At 41.4% G+C, this 27,772-nt stretch overlaps 2 protein-coding genes across 7 annotated transcripts in view; one reads left to right on the forward strand and one right to left on the reverse strand.

The window, feature by feature from the left end:
• Positions 1-47: 47 nt before the first annotated feature.
• Positions 48-7,828, reverse strand: c1h19orf67 (chromosome 1 C19orf67 homolog). 6 transcript variants are annotated; one of them, XM_030726954.1, is made up of 8 exons: positions 7,773-7,828; positions 6,229-6,344; positions 4,254-4,419; positions 4,025-4,169; positions 3,417-3,517; positions 1,878-2,051; positions 1,634-1,780; positions 48-832 (listed from the first exon to the last, which is right to left on the reverse strand). In XM_030726954.1, exons 1-8 carry the CDS (start codon positions 7,811-7,813, stop codon positions 706-708), a joined length of 1,017 nt encoding a protein of 338 aa, XP_030582814.1. In that variant the 5' UTR covers positions 7,814-7,828; the 3' UTR covers positions 48-705. The 6 variants fall into 6 exon arrangements, with proteins under 6 accessions (XP_030582814.1, XP_030582860.1, XP_030582833.1 ...); XM_030727000.1 differs by lacking the exon at positions 7,773-7,828 and adding an exon at positions 6,807-6,824 and having other exon boundaries at positions 6,229-6,347; XM_030726973.1 differs by lacking the exon at positions 7,773-7,828 and adding an exon at positions 6,627-6,672.
• A 1,546-nt stretch (positions 7,829-9,374) lies between these two features.
• The window catches only part of pkn1a (protein kinase N1a), a 61,498-nt gene continuing 43,100 nt past the window's right edge, over positions 9,375-27,772 (forward strand). Inside the window, exon 1 of the mRNA XM_030726726.1 lies at positions 9,375-10,217. Coding sequence (XP_030582586.1) covers positions 10,197-10,217 — 21 coding nt within the window. The 5' untranslated portion in view covers positions 9,375-10,196. The remainder of the gene's footprint in view (positions 10,218-27,772) is intronic.

Raw genomic sequence — 27,772 nt, forward strand, 5'->3', positions numbered from 1 at the left:
CCTTCACCTTGTAAGGTTTCTAAACTGACCCCCCCCCCCAAGCCCTGAGTGTGTTTAATACAATTAAAGTATAACACTGTTTTTCTTCTGAGGTGCAGATGCAAATGAAACAAGACACTAAACCTTCTAATATCTGAACACTTGATTTGTGTGCTTTAAAACTTTCTACATCATAGTGTGGTGATATGTCTACTACTACTACTTTCCCAGGGTTCCTGCAGTCTGAGTTTGATTTAAGACACTTTATGCCACTAGGAATTTAATAACCGAGGGGAAAAAAAAACAGCCTCAGTTATTTGGTGTTGGCGACACAAGTTGTTTGAATATTGAGGTTCATGCCAGGCTTGACTCTGTGTAAGCCGACTGCATTTCCATTATAAAACACTCAAACATTTTTCTGCACAAAATGGACTTTGGCTCAAAAACATTTCCAGTACTTGGTTAAAAACACATCTCCTTGTTAACTTTAAAGATTTTCCCAAATATGTTTGAATCAGCTTTCAATAAATAGAAATACAAAACCCATATTTTTATAATCACTTAAAATATACTTGCAATTTTTGTTCTGACGTCCAAACCAAAACCAGATGCTCGATCTTCTCCCATGAGCTGGACGCAGATGAATCTGCAACATGCTTTATAACTTAAACAGTCTCTTATGAGCTCTAAAAAATACTGAAGCGCTGCTTGCTGCATGGCCTCGTGCTAATCTGTTTTCTGGAGAGTCACCAGCAGCTTCATCATGCAGTCTGTAGCCTCGCAGCTAGATGGCTCATCTTCGCCCAGAAACAAAAGCCTGCGATAGTCACCCAGAGGGACCTCACACAGGATCCTGAAACATTAACAGACGCAGATGACTCAGAGAGCCCTAAGAATCTTCAGGGACACTCAAAGATGAGGGGCTGGTTTTACTTAACATTTTGATTTAAAGGGGACATATCATGCTTTTAAATCTGTCCTTTTCATATCTAAATCATTCACTTGTGGTCTATATAACGTAGAACTGAATTCCTCGTTACTGTAGCTCCACACTCCTGTTTTCTGAGGCTCGTCTTAGAGCAGCTCGTTTTGGTGCGCTCTCTTTAAATGTGAATGAGACATTTCACGCCCCGCCCCCCTCCAGGTCGAAGATCGTTCTACTCCACGCCGTTCGGCCATTTTTGTAGTTTGATAGCAGCGATATGCTTATCTACCGGCAGAGAAACAAGCATGCCGAAGGGCTCTGATGCCGGGGGTGGGGTTGTTGGGTTAATACACCCAACAACCGAACATTTTGACTTGTCTACTTGCAACTAAGCCATAACTGAACTTGGACTACAAAATCGCTTCGAGAAAAAAATGGCGGATTCACGAAATCGGTAAGCCGGATGTCCTTGTTTGGCAGTTCCACAGCAAATACTGTGACGACGAAGAAAGAAAATGTACCAGGGAATAGAGAAAACTGAAGACTGAAAATTATGACCCAAAAAGAATATAAATATATCTACGCAACTCCGGGACAGAATGCATTTAAATTTCCTGCACTCCTACACATTCAAAAGTACACAACAAAATGTATTTAAGGGCTAAAAAAAAAGTGGATTTTGCATATGTTTTCTTTAATTTAAAAAAAAAAAAAAAAAAAAAAGCCTACCAGGCATTTATATCATCTGAGTTGGGGTCCGGATCCACCTGTATCCACTGACCAATGGACCACATCCTCTTCAGATCACCATGACCTCGGCTATCCGCATCAGCGCCTCTGTGTGCCCTGAAACTATCCTCATAGCACAGGAAGTAGCTTGAAACACAGAAGTGAGATCAAAGAGGTGAGAAGTTTTAACAGCTCAGAGTGAGCAAAAAACAGAAGGCGGAGATACTTCAGCATCCAGACTCACTAGTCGGTTTCTGTTTCTCCCTGCCCATCCTTGTGGAGTCTGTCCACGTTCCAGCGCATACGTTTGTACAGCCCCGTGTAGACCTGGGAGAGGTATGGCGTCGGTATGCAGTACCGGAAAGCGGTCAGCCTCAGTTGGCCGAGCTGACTCTGGCCGATGCAGAAATGAGAAATGCTGGGAATACAAATACAAGAGCAGGTGGAGTTGGATGTTAAGAGAAAAAGCTTAACAGTCAACAACAGTCAGTGTTTGGTTTGGACAGAAAAGAAGAGATAACAGGAACATAAAAGCAAACAAAAAATATGGAAACAGTAGAAACATCATGCAGGAAAACACTGCAAAGAAAATGGGAAATAATCTGTAGGATGAGGAGGAAATGTGGCCACAAAGCTTCAATATTATTACAGGTTTATGCATGAAAGGTAACGAGTACTAGATGTAAAATTTGGACATAAACACACAAGTGCAAACTACAACAGAGGAACAGCTGGTCACCCTGCTAGTAGAAACTTTTACAGCCCAGTACAAATTCTTCAGTGTGCGGTTAGTTTCAGAAGTCTACATCATGGGCATGAATATCATGGTAAATTTTTTTGGACTTCTTTGGACTGTTCTTTTTCCAGGGTGGAATGATTGTACAGTATACATCTCTAATGACTTAAAAAAAAAAGAAAAAAAGAGTTGGGTGCGTAAGTTTATTTTGGATTTTCTCTAATCCACACAGGGTGAAATGTACACATACAGGCTCAGATATATACATACACCCCGACTAATATTTGGTTAAATGCCCTGTGGCAAGCTGATGTGTGTTTGGGATCACTGTCCCATTGAAACACCCAACTGTATGACTGTTGATTTGAGGCAAATTTAAAGAATTATTCCATCCACTTTGTGCAATGTACCAGCACCAATGGTGGCAAAACAGCACCAGAGCATGGCACATCCACCGCCATGCTTGACAGTCGGTACAGTGTTCTTAGGTTTAAAAGCCTCACCATTTACTCCTCCGAGCATATCTCATCATTGTGCCCAAACAGCTCAACCTCTGTCTCGTTTGACAATAAGACTTTTCTCCAGAAGCCATTTGGCTCGTCTGTGTGGGCAGCTGCAAATGTCAGTCAAGCGTGAAGGTGTCGATTTTTGGAGCAGACGCTTCTTTCTTGGCTGGCACCCTCTCAGTCCACGGTGATATTCAAAAACTTGCGTCACGGTGGAGCCACGATTCCATTTCATGGCAGGCTTGAGCTTTGATGGTTCCCCTTGGCGGTTTATTTCAGCTCGTATGTATGCCTTTGCCCCCTGAGCGGATCAGTGAAAATCCAAAGTAAATTCAAACTTATGCACCCAAGTCATTCAAGATGTCTGCTGTACAGTCATTCCATCCTGGAAAAAGTTCAAAGAAATCATTACAAGCCTCAAATTACCATGACATTCATGCCCATGATAAGAAACCAACTGTACCTCAATAAGCCTAAATCCTGCCTCACAGTGCAGGCAAACTGTAAACAAAAGCATGTATTAGTCTGCATAAGAATGCACCTGTGGGGCTCCTTCTCATCCAAACTGAGAAGATTGTGACTGGCAAAGCCCAACAGCATCTGCTCCAACTTGTCACACAGCTGCTGAGAGAAGTCCAACAGCTGCACGCACGCGCACACACACACACACACACACACACACACACACACACACAAACAAAGTTTAGAGAAAATGTTAAACCATGATCATTTCAAACACATGCAGCACAGATATACTCCCACACAGGGCAGTTTGTTTCAACAACTGATGCACAAACTATTCTGAAGCAACTGAGCACAACAACAAAGGGTTCATTTCTTATATAAAATGCAACAAGCTGTCTGTCAAATACATAATTTAACCACTCAAACACTTGAACATGTTGCTTCCAATCCAAGCCATTCATATGAGCATGTAAACAATACCAGCTTCTATAATATCACTCACAACTAGTATATGTCCTGGAGTTTGAATGGTAGGAATGAAGCCTAAACAATGTTCATGGTGTTTGAAACTCCTTTTAGCTTGGAATTTGGGCTCTGTAACTTTTCAAACTTTTTACATGCACATAAAAAAAAAAATGCTATAAAACTAACTAAATCAAACTAAGAGAACAGGAAAACATTCACCTTTGTGGAAACCTCAGCTGGCAGAGGGTTGTTTTGGGACACAGTGCTTCTGGTTATGTTTTCCAGGTGGTTAAAGAAAGGCTGACAGGTGTACAGGACGTTTTGCACAGCAGCAACTACGGCATCCCCCTTTGTACACTGCTGCCTGCCGGAGCACACAGAAAACATTCAGGACATAGAGAAAGAACCCAAATGTAACCCAGTGTATTATGACAAAACAGGAACCTACTCCTGGATGAAGCAGTCAAGTATGCCATCTGCTTTGCTCAAGAAGAACTGGAGCTGCAAGTAGATGCTGTTCTCTATCTGGCTGAAGTCTGGCTCGCTGCAGCGCTCATCTCTACCACAGGGTGGCGTCAGAGCAACGTCAGCCAATGACTGCTGCTCCTCCTCCTCTGAAAACCAATTTAGCCAAGTGCATACAGAGAATAGCGTGAAAATGATTGTTTTACAGTTCTCAGGATAGAGGATAAGTGGAACACCATAATGAAATGATGTGAATGCACTTTAATAAAAAGAGAAATATCATTTTAGTTTGTTGATCCAGTCAAAAAGAACAAAATTCTGTGGTCAGCTGAATTTCAGCCGATGGTAGTTGAAGGCTTGTGGCCAATTTTGACAAAATGTTATCATCAAATTTAATTTTTAAAAAAGGCAGGGGTGTCTTTAGGAAGTTAGAAATTAGACCTTATGATATTAAATTATAAAAGGTAAACTTTTGTATATTCTATATTCAATGTCTTTTTAAATTTTGATGATTATCACTTAAGGCTCATCAAAATCAGCAAACTTACAAATTCTTATTTACTGAGGTGCACTAGTTGCTGTCCAGAGTTTACTGAAGCTACCACTTAACAGTATGACAATAAATGTAACTCTCAAAAAAACAAAACAGAGGAAACTAATAATTGCTAAAACTGAGGAGGATCAGAAACCCTCTGTGTTTGGGTGATCAGCTGCTGAATGTGGTCACTAAAGTCAGATATTTGGATCACATCATCAGGAGGACAAAGATGTGCAGATGAATGCACGTATGTACAGATGATGTTAAAACACTATATTTTAGAGCCTACTGTATTCCAATCTATGCGGCACATTTGTGGTGCAGTTATGGCAGCTCCATATTCAACAACCTTGGTCCAGTATTTCCACTACCCCCCCCCCCCCTCTGCACATGTCCAAACTATCTCAGCCTTGCCTCTCTAACTTTGACTCCAAAACGCTCAAACTGAGCTGTCCCTCTGATGTACTTGTTTCTAATCCTGTCATTCTCCCAATGAAAATCTTAACATCTCCTGCTCTGCCCCCTCCAACTCAGCCTTTTGGTTTTTTGTCAGTGCCCGGTCTCCAAACCACACATCATAGCAGATCTCACTACCATCTTGTAAACCTTTCACTCTCACTGCTATCCTGAACACTTGTCTCCATCACTGCCTGCACTCTCTTCTTCACCTCTCTTGTGCACTGTCTGTTGCTTTGGATGGTTGGCCCCAGGTTTTTGAACTTATCCACCTTCACATCTTCCTACTCTTTCACTCTCTCTCATTCGCACTCATGTATTCTGTCTTGTTTCTACTGACTTTCATTCCTCTTCTCTCCAGACTCTCACTACTCCTTCAGTCTCTCCTACCGCACACCTCACCACTGTCTTGCTGTCCTACATGTCCTGCACCACCCTCACATACTTCTCGGGATTTTCTGATTTTAAGTGGGCTGCAGCACTCTTGATTTTGGGAACCACTGCTCTAGAGCCACAAAGATCCAGTGCAACTCCTAACCTTCTCTACCAACACTCTCAAAGCAAACATTGCATCTGCAGTGCTCTTTCTCAGCATGAAGCCACACTGCTGCTAACTGATCATCAACTCTCTTCTTAACCTAGCTTTAACGACTCTTTCCCATAACCTCATGGCATGGCTCATCAGCTTTATCCCCCTGTAGTTACAACACCTCTTAACACCACCCTTGTTCTTGGAAATAAATACCAGTACTCTTCTTCTCCATTACTCAGACATCCTCTCACTCTCCAGGACCAATCTGGGCAAAAACTCCACTGCCCTCTCCTAGATATCTCCATACCTCCACAGATATGTCAACTGGACCAACTGCCTTTCCACTCTTCATCCTCTTCATAGCAGCCAATTTTCTTTTGTACTGACATATACAACAATGTCTGCAAGAAAGCAGTCTTTCTACTATCTGACCTGGATATGTGCAGTTTGAATCCTGCTTCAGATCCATATCCACGTGTTGAACTACTGCTGAGATTTCAGTGGCCGACAAGCTTCCTGCTGCAGGTGATTCGGCATTAGTTGAACACCTGCTGAAAATAAAACTCTATTAGAACAGCGTTTCTGGCTTTGCCGCAGGCATCACGCGTGAACTCAACGTACATCCTGCGAATTAACCGTGACACCGCGGGCCAGCTACCTATGGGACTGTCACCATGGAAGGAAAGTGAGATTCGTACAAATCAGCAGGATATTTTTAAAAGAATTAATCCATAAGATTATTAAATCTTAATTCGCAACTACGCCAGCCGACTTGCGCGTTTATTAAGAGCTAACTTTACTATTAACAGCCTAACTAGCTTAGCCGTTACCGTTCTCTTCGTCAGCTTCTAGTCCAAGGTCAAAGGTCCTTGACCAGCAACAAAAAATAAAATAAAATCAATTAAACAAAATTATGAGCTTTATTATTTTACGCTGCTTGCAATTGTGCGTGGTCTTCACTTAAAAATACGTGGAATAAAATTACACTTTTAGTTAAAATGGTAACCCACCGAACTTTATGCTTCGCCGAAGTGCAGAATTTGATTTTATTCAAATTCTGGATCAACACTGATGTTTGGCTAACCGGTAACCGGTGTCTACACTTATTTTATTTTTATTTTTGTAATGGTTTTGATGTTATTTTTATGAAAGCTTGCTCCTACCACTGATTTTTTCTTTTTAATTATTATTAATTAATTTATTTATTTGTTGCCATAAGTACAAATTTCGCGTTAGTATCTAGAAATTTCGACTTAATAAATCGAAATTTCAAGTTAGGCATCTCAAAATTTTTATTCACTGAGAAGTAACTCAAATCTTCGAGATACTTTGTAACTCATAAGTTGACCTATCGAGATGAAATTTTGACTTAGCTCTGCTCTGCTTTTTTTCTAGTGATGGAAACAGGCTTTTGTATATTTATATGTATATTTATATAGTTAACTATAACAAACAAAACTTTAAAAAACTAGGTGTTAAAATTAAAAGAAGAAAATAGAGTTTTAAAAACACCTGAAATCTAACTGAAACAATACTGATTACTTACAAAAACCAGCTAAAACGTAAACAAAGTGTATACAATAAATGCCTCTAGCTGCTCTCTTTGTCAGTTTTATTGAGCATAGTCAAACTTATCAATAATGTCTGCCCAAAGGGCTGTTGGTGCAAATGTTAACTGATTGTTATTGATTATTGTATTGTGTTGTTATTGTGCAGCTGAGAAATTCCCCCGGCAACCATTAAAAACTGAACATTTTGCACAATAAAAACTCAACGTGAAATAAGCAAACCCGCTCTGGAAATGGACTGAAACTAAACTGAGCTGAAACCTAAATAAAAATAAAAACTAACTGAAAAACACTAAACCTTTATAGTTCCTCTTTAAGCATTTGTCTGTAGGCATATATCAGTCAAAATGATCAGCACCAACATAAGAACCAGTGTTTACATATTTAAAGCTCGTGTACATAATGCACCTGTTTTCTGTCCCTCCTTCATACTGAGAGAGAATAACCATCCTACCATGCCCTGTTTGCAGATATCACAGAGAAAAGAAAAGAGTTTTTCGAAACATAAATTAGCTCCACCCCTCAGAACAACTGGACAAAAACATCTGTGTGGAAATTTTTGTGGTTTATTAGATACATCTGTTTGCCTTATCATGAGTCATCGCTACCTTCTCACTGCTCAATTCGTGCTCATTGCTGACTGTATATGACTCAGCTGTATTCATTTTATTTTTGAGAGTGAGCCCATTTAATGTATATGCAGGATGTAACGTGTGTCCTGGAGTGTTGCTCAGTCTGTCCCTGCTTCCATTCAAATTTAATTTTTCAAGTCAGTTATGCAAATGTGGGTCAGTTCATCTTTGTGAAATCTGCTCCAGACACCCACTCACAACACCATAGCATCACCTGACCCTGTCATGAGCTTCTCTCTCCCACACACCACGCCACGCGCAGGGTTTTTAATACATTATCAGCATTTCTGTTCAATTAGATCAGTTTTTGTTGTACTTTGGAGGGTATGTGGAGTGTGTGTATGTAACAGGTGGGCCTCCATAGCAGTAAATCTTTTTTATGGCTTTTCAAAGACAGGATTTCTCATGAGAAATGTAAACCTCACTGTAAACCACTTGAAAGCAGGATGGCTAATGATGCATTGTATGTTGTGTGTTATTCAGTGACAAAAGACTTGCCTTCAAACACTTGAGTCCTCTGCTTTTGCCTTTAATGTCTTTCAAAACATTTGTTTCATAGCAAGATTTCAACACCAAAAACTTCTCAAACGGATTTTCATGCTGCCATCTTCAGTTATGTGGACACATCTTAACATAATCTAAAAACACTGCGGTCATAAAGGTCATGGTCAGCAACAATACTCTGGTAGGCTGTGGCATTTAAATGATGCTCAGTTGGTACTGAGGGGCCTAAAGTATGCTGAGAAAATGTCTCCCACATTATTAAACCACTGCCAGCCTGAACCACTGATACAAGACAGGATGGATCCGTGCTTTCATCTTGTTTACGCCAGATTCTAAATGCACTGAGTTGCTGCCATGTGATTGGCTGATTTATATATAAATGTATATTACTGTAACAGAATGATACAGTATTTGATCCTGGTGGAGGAAATGAGGAAAAGATGATGGAGAAGAGGAGTACAACAGGAGAAAGAGAGAGATGGGAAGGACACTTAGATTTAGTGTTATTGCTTAATTTTCCATTTATTATCAGGTACTTTAAGGCTGAAGTCGTACTGTGAGGGTTTTTCTTCATGTTTCAGTGCGATCCGCTGTATGATGCAGAGCTATTCTGTATAATTACTGAAGAAAGGGACCGTGAAGCATTGGTGCCCAGGGGTCTGTAACGTGATGATCAGCGTGTAGCAGGTAGCAGCTGGAGTATTTTCACTGTGTGGCAGGTAAAGGCTGTGCATGCTTTACAAATTCAACAGTTGGTTCATTAGAAGTTAAGAAGCAGCGCTGCAGCTGGTCACATGATACGTCCTGCGCGCCCCCGCCGTCCGGCTCCGGACCAATGAACGCCCGGGCGGTTTGCTGGAGCGTCGGGAGCGCGCGGCTGGGTCCGGCGTACCAGTGCTGCGCGCTACCGCTTTGCCGTCAGTTAACCGCTGCGTGGATGTCTCACAGTGTGTCTCGCAGTGTGTCTGCCCATCCTGTGCGGCAAAACAAAGAAAAAGCTTTTGTGTGCTGTTTTTGACCTCAGCCCGGAACGGGTTGTGTAACGGGCAGGTTAGCTTCCCTCTGTCCGGGTTTGCGGCTTTGTGAGCGGCTTGTGAAGGACTGACAGGCGGGTTTTCTTGTGAGGCATGTGATAGGGAGAAGGGGCTGTGAGGCGTGTTCGTGTTTCACGGATGTAACCGGGAACAGGAGAAGGGGGAAGAAGGGGGATCTTTTCTCATTTTATTGTCGGCTGTGGATGTGACCGTTCAGCGGGACGTGACGGAGGAGCGCTGCTGCCGGATTTTAGCTGCTGAATGGCAAAGAAGATGATGATCAATGACTGCGGAGCTCAGTAGTTTAGTTCGGATGTAGTTGTATCTGAATGACTTGACTCTGTTTAAAACGTGCACACAGTGGAGGCGTTTTGATTGTTCGTGGAGCGGGGGGGCTATCGCTGTGTGTTAACCCGCACTGGGTGGATCAGTTCAGGCGCGGCCACAGGCGAACCAGCAATGCGGATTACCTCCTGACTGTTTGCCTTTGTGTCACTACACATTTGTATGAAGTTGAGATAAGACTCGCAGGCCTTTACGACTATCATTTCGGTTTCACTGTCTTAGAAAGGAGACATCACTCTGACCTCTGGGAAAAATCCCCACATGTGCACAAGTGGTCTGTGAATCTGCACGGACTGAAGGCAGCGACAGGGACGGCCATGGCGAATGACTCCATTCAAGTAAGTTTTATAAAGTTGGATGTCCTGCAACCTGCAAACATAGTCTAAATTTTGCTTTGTTATTATTTGTCCAAGCCAGAGTGGTTCACAGTCACTGATCTTTTAAATTCCAGCAACATTTTCTGTTGGCACAAGTTGCGTCAAGCCAAAGTCAGCTGTTTTAACTTAGTTAAACACAGTTGTTTTTTATAGAAAGCTTTCCACCCCACAGATATAATGAGAATAGGTGAATTTAAGTGACAAATGTTAAAATTTCGCACAGGTGTCCATAGGATCTTCTTAGAGCCCAAAATGGCTTTTCCAAATTATTTGATTGCTCCAAAACTAAGAAATATTTAATTTCCTCTAATTTCTGGCAAGTAAAAATAGATCATTCTGACATTAGAGAGTCTGATGATCAATTGGTGTTAATGGTTGCTTGCTGATTGTTTTTCTCTTGATTGATTTATCGGGTCCCTCTTATTTGTGGTGGTGGCTTGGTGCCTGAGGCTGCCCCATAGACTTCTCAGAGACCATTAGTGGTCCCTGGACGACACTGTGAGAACCACCAACCTCTCAGTAGAAGTGAAAATGGATAGTTTGCCTCTTGTTAATAATATATGTTGGGCCACTATCTGGTCCTGTGAAGGGTACGTGCAGAGGGCTCCCACAGTGCCCTGTCACGTTGCTGTTGCCCAGTATCTGGCTGTGTTTGCTCTGACCCGGTGGGGCTTGTTCTGTCTGCAGCTTTCATAGTGTCGTGTGTGCATAGCAAAGGCAGGTGCACAGAGACAATACTGGTGGTGTTTGCTGTAAAACAACACTCACAATTTCCAGCTCCCTTCAAGCATCATTTGACTGTGAATGCATTAGCAAAACAGGAAGAGTGCTTAGTTTGCATTTACGGGGAATAGGTGTGCGCTGAGATAAAACAAACATGATTTCCTGCTGTGACGAGTAAGGAATTAATTAATCTTTGCTTTGAGTCATCAAGATTGAAACAGAAGAACGTGAAGAGGGGATGGTGGGGCAGATAAGCTTTATGAAATTCATTTTCACTGATCTTGATAAGCTGTTGACATTTAGATCTGAGCAAGTATTTTGTATCAGCTGACGTACAAGTGCGAAGCTGCCGGCAGCTCAGAAATGGGCGTGCCTGTGTCGTCACGCAGGTAACGCAGGTTTACAGGTTGTCTGCTATCTTCAGTTCCTAAACTGAAAGCAGCATAGGAACTTTGATGTCTTTGGCACCGGTTTATTCTCTCATTAGGAGTTTGGAACAGACGCATATGAAAATACAGAAGAGGGACAATGGTGATGACAGCTACAGAAAAGGGTTGACAGGTTTAAGCAGGCTGCCTGCAAGAACAATGAAATGTGACATTTAATAACCGGTGGAGGAGTTCCTGCTGTAAAATGTTGAATAAACTCAACTGTTGTTTGCCTGCTTCTCTCATTTCGCCCCTACTGTCGCCTTCTTTCAGTACATAACAAAAAAAAACCAACCCATGCTGTTCATTAATAATGTGCATATTTGTTCATGCAGCAGGCACACATGAGAACTCGTGCTTTTACTGGATTTTGAGGTTTTATCTAGTAACACAGCTTGTAGCTTACCTCTAGTAGCGTGTTTGCTGCTTGTGGAGCCTGTACTACAAAGCAAGTTCAGCACACCCAGGATAGTTTTTCCTTAACTGGCTTCACTTAGCCTAACATGGATCATCATCAGTGAAAGCATAGGGCTTCGATGGTATGTGGTTTAGGTTGGAGTAAGGGGCCACAGCCCTGATGGTCTGATCAGATGATTGCCAAAACTGGCTATAGGCACCAAAATATAGGAAAAATATGAAGAAGGTTTGTGTGTGTGTGTGTGTGTGTGTGTGTGTGTGTGAGAGAGAGATGGGAAAAGTAGCATGTAAGGTAAATAGGGCTGCAACTAAAGGTTATTTTGGTATTCGAATAATCAGCCAATTATTTTATCGAATAGTTGATTAGTCAACGATTATTTCAGTCTTACCTCACCTGTTCAAGCCTTGTTGTCTCTTCTCACAATTAAAATAATGACCCATAAAAATACGAGTTTGAAACTAATCAAATGTATTTTTAACATTAATGCGACCATCAAAATAAATATCAAATAAACAATGCATATTAAAGTGAATGCAATTTTTAAAATTTTAAACGAAAATATAATGTGCAAATAAATAAAAATGGCCTCTGTCCAAAAGTTCAAATAAGGCTTCAAATTAAGTCAAAAAAATTTTTCCGTCCAAAACAACTGAAAAGTTTACAGACGATTCAGTTCATGAAGAGGTTTACTATTCAGAATGAAGGCATTATTGCAAGAAAAAACAATAGGAGATAATGTAGCTGCTCCTATTGTCCTTCTCTCGTTCGCTAACATAACTGAAATGTTGCCGCTTAGAAAGCATCATCCATGAGGGATGGTTTCCGACAGGTAAACTAACAAACTTTACTGTTCAAACACTAACAGGTATCTACGACGCACTAACGTACTCGTCCAGTGCTGACGTCACAGCTCCAGGGTGCTGGCGTTTTAAACGCTCAGCACTGCAGTGATGCTGCCGTGGATGGAAAGCTCTGCTTTGCACAGTCTTTATTTTTAACTTTTATTTTAACTTTATTTTTGTTTTCTGTCTGTCTCCATTTCTTTCATTTTCTCCACCCTCCTCTCGGTTCCACCATCGTTATGTTGCTCATTGGCAGACAATGGAGGCAATACTGCCCCCATATCTTCCTGTAGTGTATTGCAGTTACAAAATCACACGATAAGTGGAAGAAACTGGATAAATGGGTTTTAAAATATGACGCTTCGACGTTAAAATTCCACGTCGATGAATCATTGCTGCCCTAAAGGTAAATGACAGTCTAAAAAAAATGCTGGCTAAAGTGTGTAAGTTAATACATTTACATTATCACAGCTCTATCATTAAGACACAGCAAGATGCAGCGTGCAAGGCTGTTTCAGCATTTTCTCCCAGTTTCAAAGGCAAAAAGAGTGAAAATTTTGTATAAGGTCAAGCATCTTGATATGACTCTTGTTGTGAATTGAGTCTATTTAAATAAAAGTGAATTGAATTTTAGAGAAGGTTAGATGTGCAGCATAAATTACCATGGCGATCTACCTGGTAAGAAAGCCCGGGGTTAAACCTGAAGTTACTTCGCTCAACCTCAAGTCCTGCTTTCTGGTACAGGCCTGGTGTTCTCTGTAATCCATCCATCCATTTAGGGTCATTTGGGGGGGTGGGTGATTTGGGACATACTATTTAGGAAATGAGCTTTCAAAAACTGTGTTGGAATGTCATCTCTAATTAATCTACAGACCTGATTGTTAGCTACACTGACTGCTCCTTTATTAGATTTTCCCTCTTTAATTTTGTGTCAGGAAGGTATGAACAGCAGCATGTGTCTGTAGTAAAAATGAGCCACGCTGTTTAATTATACTGCTTGAGTGCAGCATGTTACGTGACTGCTTTTAAAAGCTTTGTGCTGGGTTGGTTTGCCTCTTTAACCGATTCTACCCTTCGTGGCCTTGACGTAAAAGTGGTATTACACGTACTCTGCGTCAGACGCCCTCACAGGGTAAACAACTGCCTGCCCTGTCTGTTTGGCATAGTCCAGAAAAATCTATGCCAAACAGATGGGGCTAATTCTGGTTCCCCTGCTCCACTGACCAGTGTTGGAGATGCCACATTGATTGGAATTTGTAAATTTTAATCAACCACCTAATGAGAGTGCCCACGACAACAAGCCAGATGCTTTTCTGCCTCCCAAAAAAAAAAAAAAAAAAAACTGTTGCGAGGCTCCAATTATCAGAAGGCAAACAGAAGATTTAGAAAGATGGTCAGTAAGAGAAGGAAAACAAAAGGAGAGATAGGCGCACACACACACACACACACACACACAGGATTGTTGAATGGTGGTATACTTGTGGAACTTCCTCTGAAGTTTTTTTTTTTTTTTTTTTTGTGCACTTCATCTCCAAAATGACCAAATATGTGCTGATGCAGGGTTTCAACACTTGATTTATGTAGCACCTTCCACCTGCTTCAGCGCTAATACTTTATTTTTGGTGGGTCTCCAGGTGTTCAGTACACTGGTGGAAACCCTGTGACAGTTCATGCATAATGTAGGCTGATTCAGGGTCTTTTTATGGTTTGGTCTATGCAAGTCTTCATCTAACACACAATGCAACAGGTGCACCAAGTTTGCCATAAATTCAAGAAGTTTTCCTTCTATAGTAAGTAAAGCTGCAGTGGCAGGCAGTGTGAGTGTAAAATGCGCAGGCAGTTAGCCCATCTATCTCGCTATCATAAAAGAATCTTACTTGAAGTGTTATGTGTAGAATATATAAAATGGAGAGTCAAGTCAAGCTTTTTTTTGACCAACAATTCAACTCCATACCTCTAAGGTATAGCAACATCAATCTAGGCACCTTGTTGTCTTCTGTAAGTTTTAAGAAATACATTAACAAAGCTAATTGTTAGTAAAGTCCAAAGGAGATGACTACTGGTGTATTTTAAAATCCAGACCATATGGAGATGGCTAGAAATCTCCACACTGTGTGACCCTTTTCTAGTTGAATTAGAAATGACACTCCCTAATAGGAATGCTGTGATCTTGACTTTGTCTGGTGTGGGACCCATGATGGGCAGTCCTCTGCTGAAAACCTCAGAGACTCTGTTGTACTGTGCTTGCAGTGACTGGAGTAGCCTCGAGAAGGCTTCACTCCCATGATTATCAGTTCTCTCATTTCATTTTTCATTGTCAAACTTCATCTCTAACACAGACTGAAACAACTTATCTTGAGCCAGCTCGTCAGCCCTCTAAGGATGTTCTTTTTCACATATGCAAAAGTCCTCCGCAGGACCTGTAAACAGGCTTTGATGTGTAAAGTTCATGGAGTTCCCCTCTAAGTTCCCATTTTTGTACATTAGAGGCAGGCAGAGAAACTCTGCGGCCTTCCCATGGTGTGCCGCTTGTTTGCCCCACAGGAAGACCATATTAAACAGCCCCAATAGAAGCCTGAACTCAACTGCGTCACACTTCCTTGTGAAGGTTAGAGGGGGGACAGTAATGGAATCGAGGGGAGATGTGTCACTTCTTGTATGTGGAGGGATCTGTGGTGGTAGCTGCTTGTGTGACATATTTTTGCAAATCCTTTTTGTTCTCTAACAACAAACCTTTTGGTTTTTTTTTTTGTTTTTACACAGTGTACATGAGCACACATTCATGTTCAATATTACAGAACACACACAAAGTCAGACACTCCAGGGAATGCACAGGAGTGCTTCCCATAAGACTCTCAATGACGTAAGGAGACAGTTATGCACACAAAGTAGGCTTTTCTCAGTGCAGCCCTGTGGCCATGCAGACACACAGAATCCACAATAACCAATCAAGGAACTGTTGAGAAACTGGAGACTCTGAGAGAACGCTAATATCTGTATTCATTTCATGGTAGGCATCTCAGTTTAATAAAACAATGTGGTCTAACAGGGTCATGTACTCACTGTCATATGATGTATTCGTTCGCATGAATGTTTCTGTTTTTAGCCTTGCAACACGTGATCATAACCTCATACCAGCTCTGTTGCGTGTGTGCCTAGTCTGATCTGACCCTCATGGAATTTTATAGCTTTTATAAAACACGTTTAATGGTTTCTACTAAACATATAGAGGAGTCAAAGAGTAAATGAGTGCAGTCAGTCCCGTGCTCGTCAGAGGTGTTAGCGATTCAAACCAATCTGAGGATCATTTCATTTCATCAAAACTGAAGCACCAATTTCTTGGATGGTCTGTGCCGCATAACTTTGCCATAATATTTGTCTGATTATTCAATTAAAATGGTCTAAAAATGCAGCAGCAGAGTGGAGAAGTCCAGTTCAGTTACTCTTATTAACGGAGGTGAGGCCTAACAGACAGCAACTGGCTCCAGCTGCTAAAAATGTAGCTACGCTCTTAACTCCAATATCCAGCTGGATGATTTTAAATAACAGCAGAGTTGTTATGAAGGGAAAAAAACTACCCATAGAGGTCAAAAACAGCTGTTTTTAACGCTGTAGTGGTGGACATTACATAACGGTCAATCATAAGTTGTTAGCCGATTGGCATTCCCCGGATAATCCTCCTTTCTGACTCCTGGAATGACCAAAATTTAATTAACGTTATATTCAGTATGACCTTAAATGAGTGAGTGAGCCCAAAACTCATCAGGAAAGTCTTTACTGGGGTCAGGGCTGAGGGCTCTGACCTCTGGATCTGAAGTCTTTTTATTGCCAGCAGAGTCACCCCTTGGTGGCTATTACAAAGGTTTACTAATGTTTTAATAAGTAATGTATTAAACATTACTTATTACCTATCTTAAATGTAATACAGTACATTACTTAATTACTCACTGGAGAAAGTAATTAGTTACACAGCTTGGTACATTTGTTGTTTGCATTACTCTGTAACATGATTTGAAATGCACTGACACATTTAACCTAAGGCTGCAGACCCACACCCCAACATAAATCCCTATCACAATGAAGACAAACTTACAATCTTTCTTTTAGCGTTTTAAGTTTGTATCCAAAACCGACAACACAAAGCAAAGTTGAAAACCAGCCCAAAGAGACTCCAAAGGGATCGCCAGACTGATTCTACTGAAACATGTACAGGTAGAAATGGAGGCTCCTAAGCTGCAAGCCTGACTGCTCATCACTGCGTTTGTTACCTGGTGAGGATCAGGCTCCGGCTGCTGGCCTGGGGTCAGCAGCATACACTCAGCCTTATCAGCAGTCTGGGTTCTTCGCTAACTTTGCGTGTTGTCTGTGCAGATGCTCGCAAAACAGCCAAGGTTGTGTTGCTTCTGTTCTGGACACAGTTTGCACTATACCCTCATACTTGTCCTTTAGTGCATTAAAAATAAAAGTAATGTCCATACTGGTGTCTTTCTAGCCGCGTGTGCAGGTAACTGAAGAACCACTGTAACACAACTACAGTAGCATGTTATATCACTGTGTTACTGAAAAATGTAATGTGATTTCAGTACTGCATTACTTTAGAACACCTAACACTGATGATTTAATGTGGGAGTTTATGGGGATTGAGTCACTTTAGTGGCCGTTAGAGGAACTGTTTTTGGCACTTCCACACTGACTTCATTTTTCAGATCGGAGGTTTCCGCTTGGTTTCAGGACATGGTTTCATTTACAGTTCAGTGTAAATAAACTGTAAATGAAACAGTTCAGGTTATGGATACATTAGGCCAAGAAAAACTAGAGGCACACTTACCTACATTTATTTACCATGATAACAAGTGGACAAGCCCACCACTACAGTTGAAACTCTTATGCTACAGTATAACAACACAATTAGCACACGTTTCTCAGTTTGACTTGGTTGGCTCCTTAGGGGCAGGACCACCGCCCTGTTTGCTCTTACAGAGCCACTGTTATATTTTAATAGTAATGCTCTTCACTGCAGGCAGACAAGTTTTAATTTTTATGTGATGGCTACCAAAATCTTCATCCTTGCTACATAGCCTGTCCTGGCTATGTGCTTCATTCATAGTCTCCATAGGTTGTTCATATTACAGCTGCTCTGTAGCTACGTCCCTATTGTAGTATGAGTTACAGTGCAGGGTGGAAGGGTGCCTGCCAAGGATCATCTCAGAGTTTATATCATGGATGCGTTTGTCTCTGTTAAATCATTTGTGCCTCTCACTTCTCAGATCCTGCATGGATAAATGTTAACATGAGTGTAAAGGGACGTCATAACAGAGGATAAAACATCTGAGGTGTGTGACATTGACACAAAATTAATCAGCAAGCAAATCAGACTTTTAACAGCATCTAAAAGTGGGGAGTTTTCTTACAGTAAATTGCATGTTTGGTACTGATGTGGAAACAAAATGAGAAGTTAAAGTTCTCATTGAAGTTCTTGGATCATTGGTACTCTGATAGGAGCAGTTCAGATGGGGTAAGGTTTTGTGAGGGCACAACAGTGGAGAGAAGAGGAGGGGCCACGGGGTGATGTGCTGCTGATGAGGCTCTACGGCCGCAGCAGTACAATGGGTTGTATTGTCTGACACCAGCAGCCCAGATCACATTTAGTTCACTGTGAGTTCATTTTCCTCATCCTGGCTAGAGCATGTTAGTGACCACACCCTCACCAGCCCAGCTGCCCACCCTCAGGCAGGGGATTAAAGTCTGATAGATACCAAGTCTGTTTAATGGTGTTTGGGGTGGAGGGGTGAAGGTGTTTGTATTTCTTAAATTTAAAACCTGTGTATGTGCTTCATAGTTGGCATGAAGTGAAACAGCTGTTGTAAGCCAGCATTCCTATCCATGTTTTTTTTTCTTTTTTTTCCCCCCTTTACTTTATCTCCCTTTCACATTTTGCCTTCCCACTGTGGAAACATCCCATAATTCCCATGACCTCATAGCGATGTACCCCGGCATTCCAGCTTCGCATGGACCCCTCCTTCTCCCCAGACGCTCACACACAGGCCAGCCATACTGAGCTAACACACTGTCGTGACATCACCTATCACCCCTGGCCGCTGAACCCCGCCAGATTTTTGTGTGAGAACTGGGAGGGGCCGGACAGATCAGGAGCGAGTAGCTCCAGGCGGGTCGGTCAGCTAAAACATAAATGAAAGAGACATTTCACTGCCCGTGGCTGTTTTTCATCCCATGAGGCCACAGATGCTGAAGTTCTGCCTTCACATCTGCATCCGTTAAAGTTGGGTACCACCTCTTTTTTTTTATGTCTAGTCTTTGAAGTTTGGTTACATGACGGCAGTAGTTCCTCACTTTTGTGCTCATGTGGGTCCTGGCCTGGCTTGTCAACACCAGCAACCTTGCACTCGACATAGCTCGACCCCTGACCCCTTCCTCATTATGGCAATGCCCAGGGCCCCCCAGGCCACGTACATCGATCCCAGCCTCATTGCTCAGTGCTGCTGTGCAGTTTAAACAGCCACTCAGTTATGTTAGCTGTCTCTGAACCTGCTAGAGGATAGTTTTATAACCTGGGTTACTGAAACAATCAGGAAATTGGCATGGAGAATGGAAGGCATGGCTGCTGTGATGCCAGATGCAGGATTTGTGCTTCAAAGTGTAGCTCATAATCCTGGTGAAAGACTAAATTCAGCTGCTGAACTCAACCAGCAAATAAACCAAATAATTTAGTCTGCCTTAAAATGTGGTGTATGTAAAACCCAACACTGAGCTTGCATCTAAAGATGTTTTCTTTAGTAGAAATAAATCAACAGAGAGCATTATGCTGTAATCTCTGGTGGTGCTGGAGGGAGGGTATTTCAGGGAAATGTGCTCTTCCCCTAATAGGACAAGACATTTGAGGATTTAAGCTGATGCAGTTTTAGAGTTACAATAAGCTTTGAGGATGAATAATCAGGAAATGGTGTGTATTTTGTGTTTCATTGTAACCATTAGGCAGCACTCCAGGAACCCTGATTGTCTCTCATGTTGCCATCCTTAAGTGAATGATGTTCTCATCCTCCTGCACACATTATGAAATTTAATCCTGGTGATTTCCCTCACAGCAGGGGGGCAGCTGGTAAACAGTCCAGGAACAAAGCAATACACCATCGCTTAATGGAATAAGCTCGGCACGCTTCGCTGTGTGCTGTATGAGTGAGCCTCATGGGGCAGAAAGGGTATTTGCTCCTTATTAAACTAAAGGATGGCTTGGTGAATTATTTTATCTGACCTTGTTAAACAGAGTTTCTAGCACAAATCTAAGTGCTGGTTTATTGAGCAAATAGTCACAAAAGTGGTTTAATATCCTGATCCTTCTTTCCTCTTTAAACCAGTCTCACTGCCTCTTTGATATCTGGTAGACTGGGGATGATTTGTGTGAGACTGGGCAGCATGCTGAGCTCTCAGCACCACTGAGAGTGGGTCAGAAGTATACAGGAAAACGGACAAAAGGCAAGCAAAGGAAGAAAATAATGTCACAAATTTTGCATAGAAGGATGAACACCTTTAAACACAAATGCTGTATAGCACTAACTACAGTGGAAATGCTGGAAATTCTTGCTGTTGCCAACCCCCTCACTTTTTTTTTTTTTATTTTTACTTTTTATTTTTTTTTTGTGTTTTTTTTTTTTTTCTTCATTGTTTTGTGTCCTCTGAGGCACTGTGGATTTGCCATGATTTGAGCTATGCATGTGGTGTAGGACCAAAGAAACAGTGTGGGGAACCTTCTGTGGTGTTGTGGTGACTCTAGAAAAAGATCACAGGCTGATGTTGCCATTTTCAGAAGCCAAACTTTGGGTTCAAATTTTCTTTCAATTTTTGTCGCTGTTGTGGTCTCCACTTTCGTGTGTGTGCGTAATGATTGGTCATTAAAATGACAGAAAGTGACAGCAAGATGGTGAATGTGTTCTAAGCAAGTGGTGGAAATAAGCAGGAGAAATGTCACACTGTGAGACTGATGGTAGCAGATTGCTGTGTCATCTATTGTGCCTCCAGGAGAGCCTGAAACCTTCATATGGCAGATAACAAGATTTACGTGGGTCAGCACAATGCATCATACGATCTGTGTCACAATCTGTAGCACACTTAAGTCAGGCCTGTTAGGACCAAATTGACAACCAGGTCCAGGGTCCTTTTGACCCTGTGTGTTTTGTTTTTGCTTTATTAAGTCTGTTCTGGGTTTTATTTTGGTTGTTTATTTCCTTGTGTTTTCCCCATGTTCTGTGTCAGGTCTGCATCTTTGTTCCCTCGTCTCACTTCCTGTTTTATTTTGATAGGCGTCTGCTCCTTGTGTGTTGTGTTCAGTTTTGTGTTGCCTTGTCTCATCAGTGTAATTTGGTTCACCTGTGCTCTCACCTGTTTCCACTCCCCTCATCAGCCCTTTTGTTACTTAAGTCCTGTGTTTTCTATGCCTGTTGTTGTGTCCTCATCTATGTTTCCTCTGCTGTGTGTCACCCTGCTCATTTTTTATTTTTTTGTTCTGGCTCCCATTCAGCCCTGTATAGTGCTGTTCAGTCATCCTTCCTCAATAAACAGCCCTTTAGTTAAGTTTGCTTATGAGTCCTGCATTTTTGGGGTCTGCCCTCTCCTGCCGCACAGCACACCATGACACAGACATCTAATTTAACTGCCAGTGATTATGATCCTCTAAATGGAAATACAAATACATATAAATGGAAATACAGTATATAAACAAAGTTAGAGTTTGTATAATTCTAACAAGCTTGAAAGTCAATATTTGGTATGGCCTGAACTCACTTAAGCAGCTTTCTTTAATTTCTTTAAGTAGTCTTCAGGAACAGTTCTCCTGACTTGTTGAAGGACATTCAGAGCTCTAATTTGAATGTTGGCTGCCTTTTGTTCCATTCTCTTAGGATGATCCCACACTGCTTCAGTAAGATTGATTTCCAGGCTCTGGTGGGGGCCAATCCATGACTCATTGTGTTCCACTGTGTGTTTTTAATATCCAGGTGTGCTTTTATGAAAAGTACACCTGGAAAATACAGTACGTTAAAAATTAAGTCAATCAGATGCCTTCCAGAATGGAACTGGATGGTGGATAAAAATCTGATGGTACTTTTCTGCATTCATAAGTGCATCAGTTTTGACAAGACCGCAGCACCACTGGCTGATATACAGCTCCAAATCATCACAGGGCCTCCACCCTGTTTCATAGAAGCCTGTAGACACTCGCCTTATTGGTGCAAAAATGCTACTTTATGCCTGTCAGACTGTGTTAACTTTGCCATTTAGTCAACTAAAAAAATGGAAACAATGGGAGCTGTGTTTTTGTGACTGCCTGCTGGGAGCAAAATGCCTAAAGACACAATTTAAAATTGATTCTTTGCTAGTTTGTTCACTCTTTTAGCTCCGCTTTTGTTCTCTAGCTCCTGAGGAATACAGTATCTGTATCACCAGCCAGTGATGATCTGTGAGGCTAAGAAGTTAGTACACAGAGAGCTTTTGGAGTCTTCTCACTGAGAACTCCTTGGGCCAAAGGCATTTCTACGAGAGTCGTAAAAAAAAAAAGAAAGTAAATCTGTGGGCCAGTCAGCTGAACGCTGAGCTTCAACTCACCTTAAAGCTCTGCAAAGCAGAGTTAAGCAGGCTCATCACTACACGTGACCCATTTTTTTCATGCTCTTGCGTTGTTTTTCACTCTTTAGATAATAATTATAATCTTTAAAAAAAAAGATTTTTTCTTTTTTTTTGGTAGGGCAGCACGGTGGTTTGTACTGTTGCCTCACAGCAAGAAGGTTGTGGGTTTTCTCCGGGTACTCTGCTTTCCTCCCACACTCCAAAGACATGCAGTTAGTAGGGTTAGGTTAATTGCTGATTTTAAATTGCCCATAGGTGTGAATATGAATTTCTCTCTGTATTGGCCCTGCGGCAGACTGGCAGCTTGTACAGGGTGTACCCTGCCTCTCGCCCTGTGACAGCTGGGATTGGCTCCAGCTGTAGTGCTGTAGTTTTACTTATTTGCAGTGCTGTTTTAACAGTCCTCTCCACATTTCTAAGGAAACATGTTCTGGCCGCTGTAGCGCAGCCTGAACAAATGTTGATGATAAATTGTACTGAACCAGCAACAGTCGTGAGTGTAAAGTGATCCACCATGTTTCACTTGTGTTATCTTTTACTCGCCTCCTTTCTCATCTCTTCTCTCCTGCTATCTCTCCCCTCCTCCTGTCCGAGCTGTGCACCAACTGCTCCTCCTCCTCCTCCTCCTCCTCCAGCTTTCTTCCCCCATGTTTACCCGTTTGGTTGGTTGCCCCCCAAGAGCTATCCTCCACTAAGGATAATTAGAAGGAAGGCTTTTACTTTCAAGTCATGTTGTTGTTAATTAGCCTAAAGCCAAGTAGACTAAACACATGTAGACATGGTTAATTTACTAAAATAATTAATGCAAAGTTATTACTGTGTGTATCATACTGTTGGTGCCATACACACTCCCAGTCTGTGAATATTACCAGGCTGTTGCTGGTTTGGTGTATTAACTGCATGTGCAAACTTATAACCCACTGTATTAAATGAATACCTAAAGTATGATTTCCTTTTTTTTTTTTTGTTTTCCTTTTGGCAGACAGTTACCAGACAGTTTTTTTATCACAGTTTGTGGCGCATGTCGTGGGTGTGCCTGTGTGCTTTTTTTTTGTGCGTCATACACAGAGTGTGTGACTTACAAGTTATAAATAGGCTGCGGGAGTTATTAAAGTCTCCCCACAAACAATCCCTCTCATTACAAAGGGCTGGAGATCAAGTTGAACTGATAACACTTGGCCTACTGGGAGTTTAACCAGCTCGGGGCCTCAGCTCAAGCATCGACAAATGGATGGTTGGATAACTGGGTGGAGCTGCAGTTAAATCACTTTGAATTAAATCAAATCAAGATGCAAAAGACTTCATTAGTTATTTGCATCAGTGCCCTTATTATGAGAGTAGATATGATGAGTGTGCCTTACTGAAAAGAACAAAAGTGAAGAAGTGGATGGTTGGTGTGCACGACTTTCAGTCTGAAAGTGTTTGGATGTTTATGTGTCATCACGGGTCCATTAGTGCGGGAAGGTATGCATAGGATTTCATAATCAAGTTTGCAAAAAGTCATTGTGCACAATGAAGTGAAGTGTGGTGCTGAAAGAATGACTTAACTTGTTTAGGCAAAGCAAGTTTATTTATATAGGACCTCTCAAACACGATAGTCATTCAGAGTGCTTTACAACATAAAAAACTGGGGAGAACATGCAAACTCCACGCAGAAAGGCCAGATGGTGGATCCAAACCCAGGACCTTCTTGCTGTTAGGTAGCAGTGCTAACCACTGCACCACTGCCCACAAGAGAAAATAAAATAAAACAAAGCAAAAGAAAAAGAGTTCTATATTTTACTGGAAGCCAATGCGGGGAGCTGAGAATTGGAGTAATAAGCTCTCTCTTCCTGGTTTTTGTAAAAATTCTAGCAGCAGCATTCTGAACTGTAACTGTCTGATAGTCTTTTGAGGGAGGCCAACTAAAGGAGCACTGCAGTAGTCAACTCTAGAAGAAATAAAGGCACAAATAAGCTTCTCGGGCTCTTGCTGGGACACGTAATTTCTCAGTTTAGCTATATTTCTAAGATGCCAAAAAGCTGATTTAGTTACAGCCTTAATATGATCAGTGAAACAAAGGTCCTCATGAGGATGAGGTCCTCATCCTCATGCTCACCCAAGATTTTTATGATAATCAACAAATGGTGACATTTTAAAAACAAAAAGTGAGACATTTTCTCAAATACACCATCTCAAGGAAGCTGTAAGCTTTACCTAGTTTTCTGTTTATTATATTTTAAGAAATTTTGGTGAGTATTTAGACGTTTCTTTATAAAGAAAAGAATTGATCAGGACAATATTTGACCCATCAGTTAATAATGAGAATCCAGTTTCTGCACTGGTGCTTCCTTTTTTTTTTCTTTTTTTTTTTTAGTTATACTCAAGTAACAGGATCTCTGCACACCTGCATGAATGACAGGTGCATAGGAGGAAGAAAAACTGTTAAAAAAATAAATAAATAAATAATAACTGCTGCACAGTCTTACACACAGTAAAAATGTTGGATGTGTACCAATAATAACAAAGTGCAACCTGTCCTGACTGAACTCTTTTTGCAGCATTGAGCAGAAGTGCTGAGGTGTTCCAAAAATGATCATTTTGATCTCAGTATGAGACCTCTACTTTTCTGCCAAGAGTGTTTTAAAGAACGCAGGATGAAGAGAATTTGAGGATTACACATATGTTACGTGTTAGTACTGACATTAACATCCCCATTTATTTATTTTTGCACAGCCAGCATCCATTCAGTCTGTTAAAGTTGACATTTTAGTCTGTAAATAAGCTTGCCTGGCCAAATGAACATGCAGGACTCTCTCTCTCTCTCTGTGTGTGTGTGTGTGTGTGTGTGTGAGTGAAACCAATTCAAAAGCATCTGGTGGAGAAACAGACTTGGACAGAAACTGCCGAGAGGGCCGGAAGATGATGGGAAATAATCATCTGGGGGGAAAAAGAAAAATCAGTTTTGCCTCCTCGAAGAACTGCTTTGTGGTTTCATCATGCACAGTCTCGCTGGTTTTCATTGTAAACAAATGAACAATATGATGCCATTTCACAAACACACAGACTTTTAGTATTTGTCATGAGTTTAACCACAACCATTAGTCTGTTTGTGAGTTTGCTTCTTTGCAGCCACAGCTCCTGTAGAACAGCTCACTTCACTTATTCAGTACTCAGTGAGACATCTGACTTTTATTCAGCTTCTGCATGTGAGTGAGCCTCAAAGCTGAGGGAGTGTTAGACAAATAGATGGCTGAGGGGAAGGAGGAGACAGGTGTTTTCTGCTGTGTTACCTGGAGGCTGGGCTGTCATAGAAACAGCTGGCAGCAGGGTGATTATAATCAAAGGGGCCTTCAGTATTTGTGGACTCAGTGTTGCATGTAAAGAGGGACAGAGCGCTCTCCTCCCAACTCTGTTTACATAGCACCACTTTTCCTTGACGCTTTAATGAGAGTGGATCCTTAGAGGACAATTAACTAAACGTAGGCTGTAAAAATTATATTTGGCTAAGTAATTAGAGATGGGACTGAGATGCTTTTAGCCTTCACACTTGATTAAAGAGTGGTTACACAATCATTATCCCCCCAAATACTTTATATAACCTGATGCAAACCCACCCAAACATGAACCTTAACCCGTCTCTATTTTAGATTCACAGTGTCCCCCACTTTTATCACTTACAGTAACCTATCTCTCAGAAAGCTTATCTGCTACTTCAAGCAGTGTGTTGCTCTCATCCATGTCTACATATTTCAACAGCTGTCTCTTTTTTTTTTTGTACTATTTCTTCTAGATGCAGAAGAAGTAAGCCAGTGCAAAGCTGAATGCTTTCAACAATATTAAAAATTTAGATTAAACTGAAATGATGTAAGGGGATAATCTTCATATGAAGCCCTAAAATGCCCTTGCACAACCTTTATTGTGCAAGTAAGATGTTTAATTAAATTACCTGCTAAAGTTGACAGATTTTTAATTTTTTTTTTTTTTTTTAATTAAAGGGGGAATTCATTCAGTTGCAGTGTATTCCTCTCGCCATCTGCACCTGTTCGGTTACCTGATTGTACTCAGATCCTACCTCACTGAGATAAACATCCCTTAAATGGCTGTTGATATATCTAGCTAAGAAATTAGGAACTGAATATTTGATTACAAATGTGTATTTTCACAAAGGCAGCTATCTTCATGATTAAATATCCTGAGACCTGAATGTCTCTCCAACTGTGATCACATGATCACTGGTGGTGAGCTCAACTTGTCTCTGCAGGCTCAAACCGGAGACCTGCTGCACTGGTCTCTCCTCCTGTTGCCACACCTGAGCCCAACTGTCATAACCGCTGATGCTGTAACACACACACACACACACACACACACACACGCACGCACGCACGCACGCACACACACACACACACACACACACACACACACACACACACACACACACACACACACAGTGAATCCCCAGGGCACACTTGAGGCACCTTAAAATGCATTTCCACTCTCTTTCTCTTTTAGAGTCACCACATAGAACCATGCACCCTCACTGTCCCTCGGGTGCTCTCAGAGCACAAATGTGATGTATTTTCTACCCACATTGCTTACACACTCAGTTTCTCTCTCTCTCTCACTCACACACACACACACACACACACACACTTTAGCAAGCACACATATTGTAACGTGCAGGCGTGACTTGCTCATGGTCAGCTGTTAGTCATGCTCTGCTTAAAGGACAAACCTGATGAGTTTTCTAAAGAACAGAAAGTCATTCCAACAGAAAAACAAAGCAGGGACCGAGATATTTTCTTGTTGAATGCATAAGTAATTATTCATTTAGGTAATTTGTCTGACGTTTCTGCCATCAGTGTTTATTGGAGCGTTTCACTGGACCAAAACACAGGCGCTGTGACAAATTGTTTAATGATATTGATCGTATAAACTGGTGACAAGCAACAGATTGAATAGATGGGAAAGGAGGTCAGCGTGTTTGTTTTTGTTAGTGAAATGAACAACATTTCTGTTGGTTCGGGCATTCCACGGTCACTTCAGACCCACCGAAACATTTATCAGGTTAAAATTTCAAGTATACGCCAGAAAAACTACACTACCATCAGCCCTGCTGTAATTTGTTTGGTATTAATAACTGAGGGTTAGCATGCTAACAAAGTGGTAAAGGCATTAAAGGTGCAACGCTTACCAAATATAACCATATTAGCATTGTCACTGTGAACATAATGGTGCCTTGAGGAGACTGTTTGTTGTGATTTGGGGCTATATAAATAAAATTGATTTGAATTGAATTGAATCGAGTGAAGTGAAGTGAAGTCTCAGATAGCTGCTGATGCCGCTGTCAGATCTTATTAGTTCTGGTGATCTCAGCACTAACCTGAGCCTGCTTTCTTCCTGCCAATAAAGACCACGGCTGTTACAGTTAGCTAAACTAAAAACCACAATTAAGACATTTTAGTTAACTGAAAGAAAAATGAAGACTAG

This window comes from Archocentrus centrarchus, chromosome 1, assembly GCF_007364275.1.
Source record: "Archocentrus centrarchus isolate MPI-CPG fArcCen1 chromosome 1, fArcCen1, whole genome shotgun sequence".
Classification (NCBI taxonomy): Eukaryota; Metazoa; Chordata; class Actinopteri; order Cichliformes; family Cichlidae; genus Archocentrus; species Archocentrus centrarchus.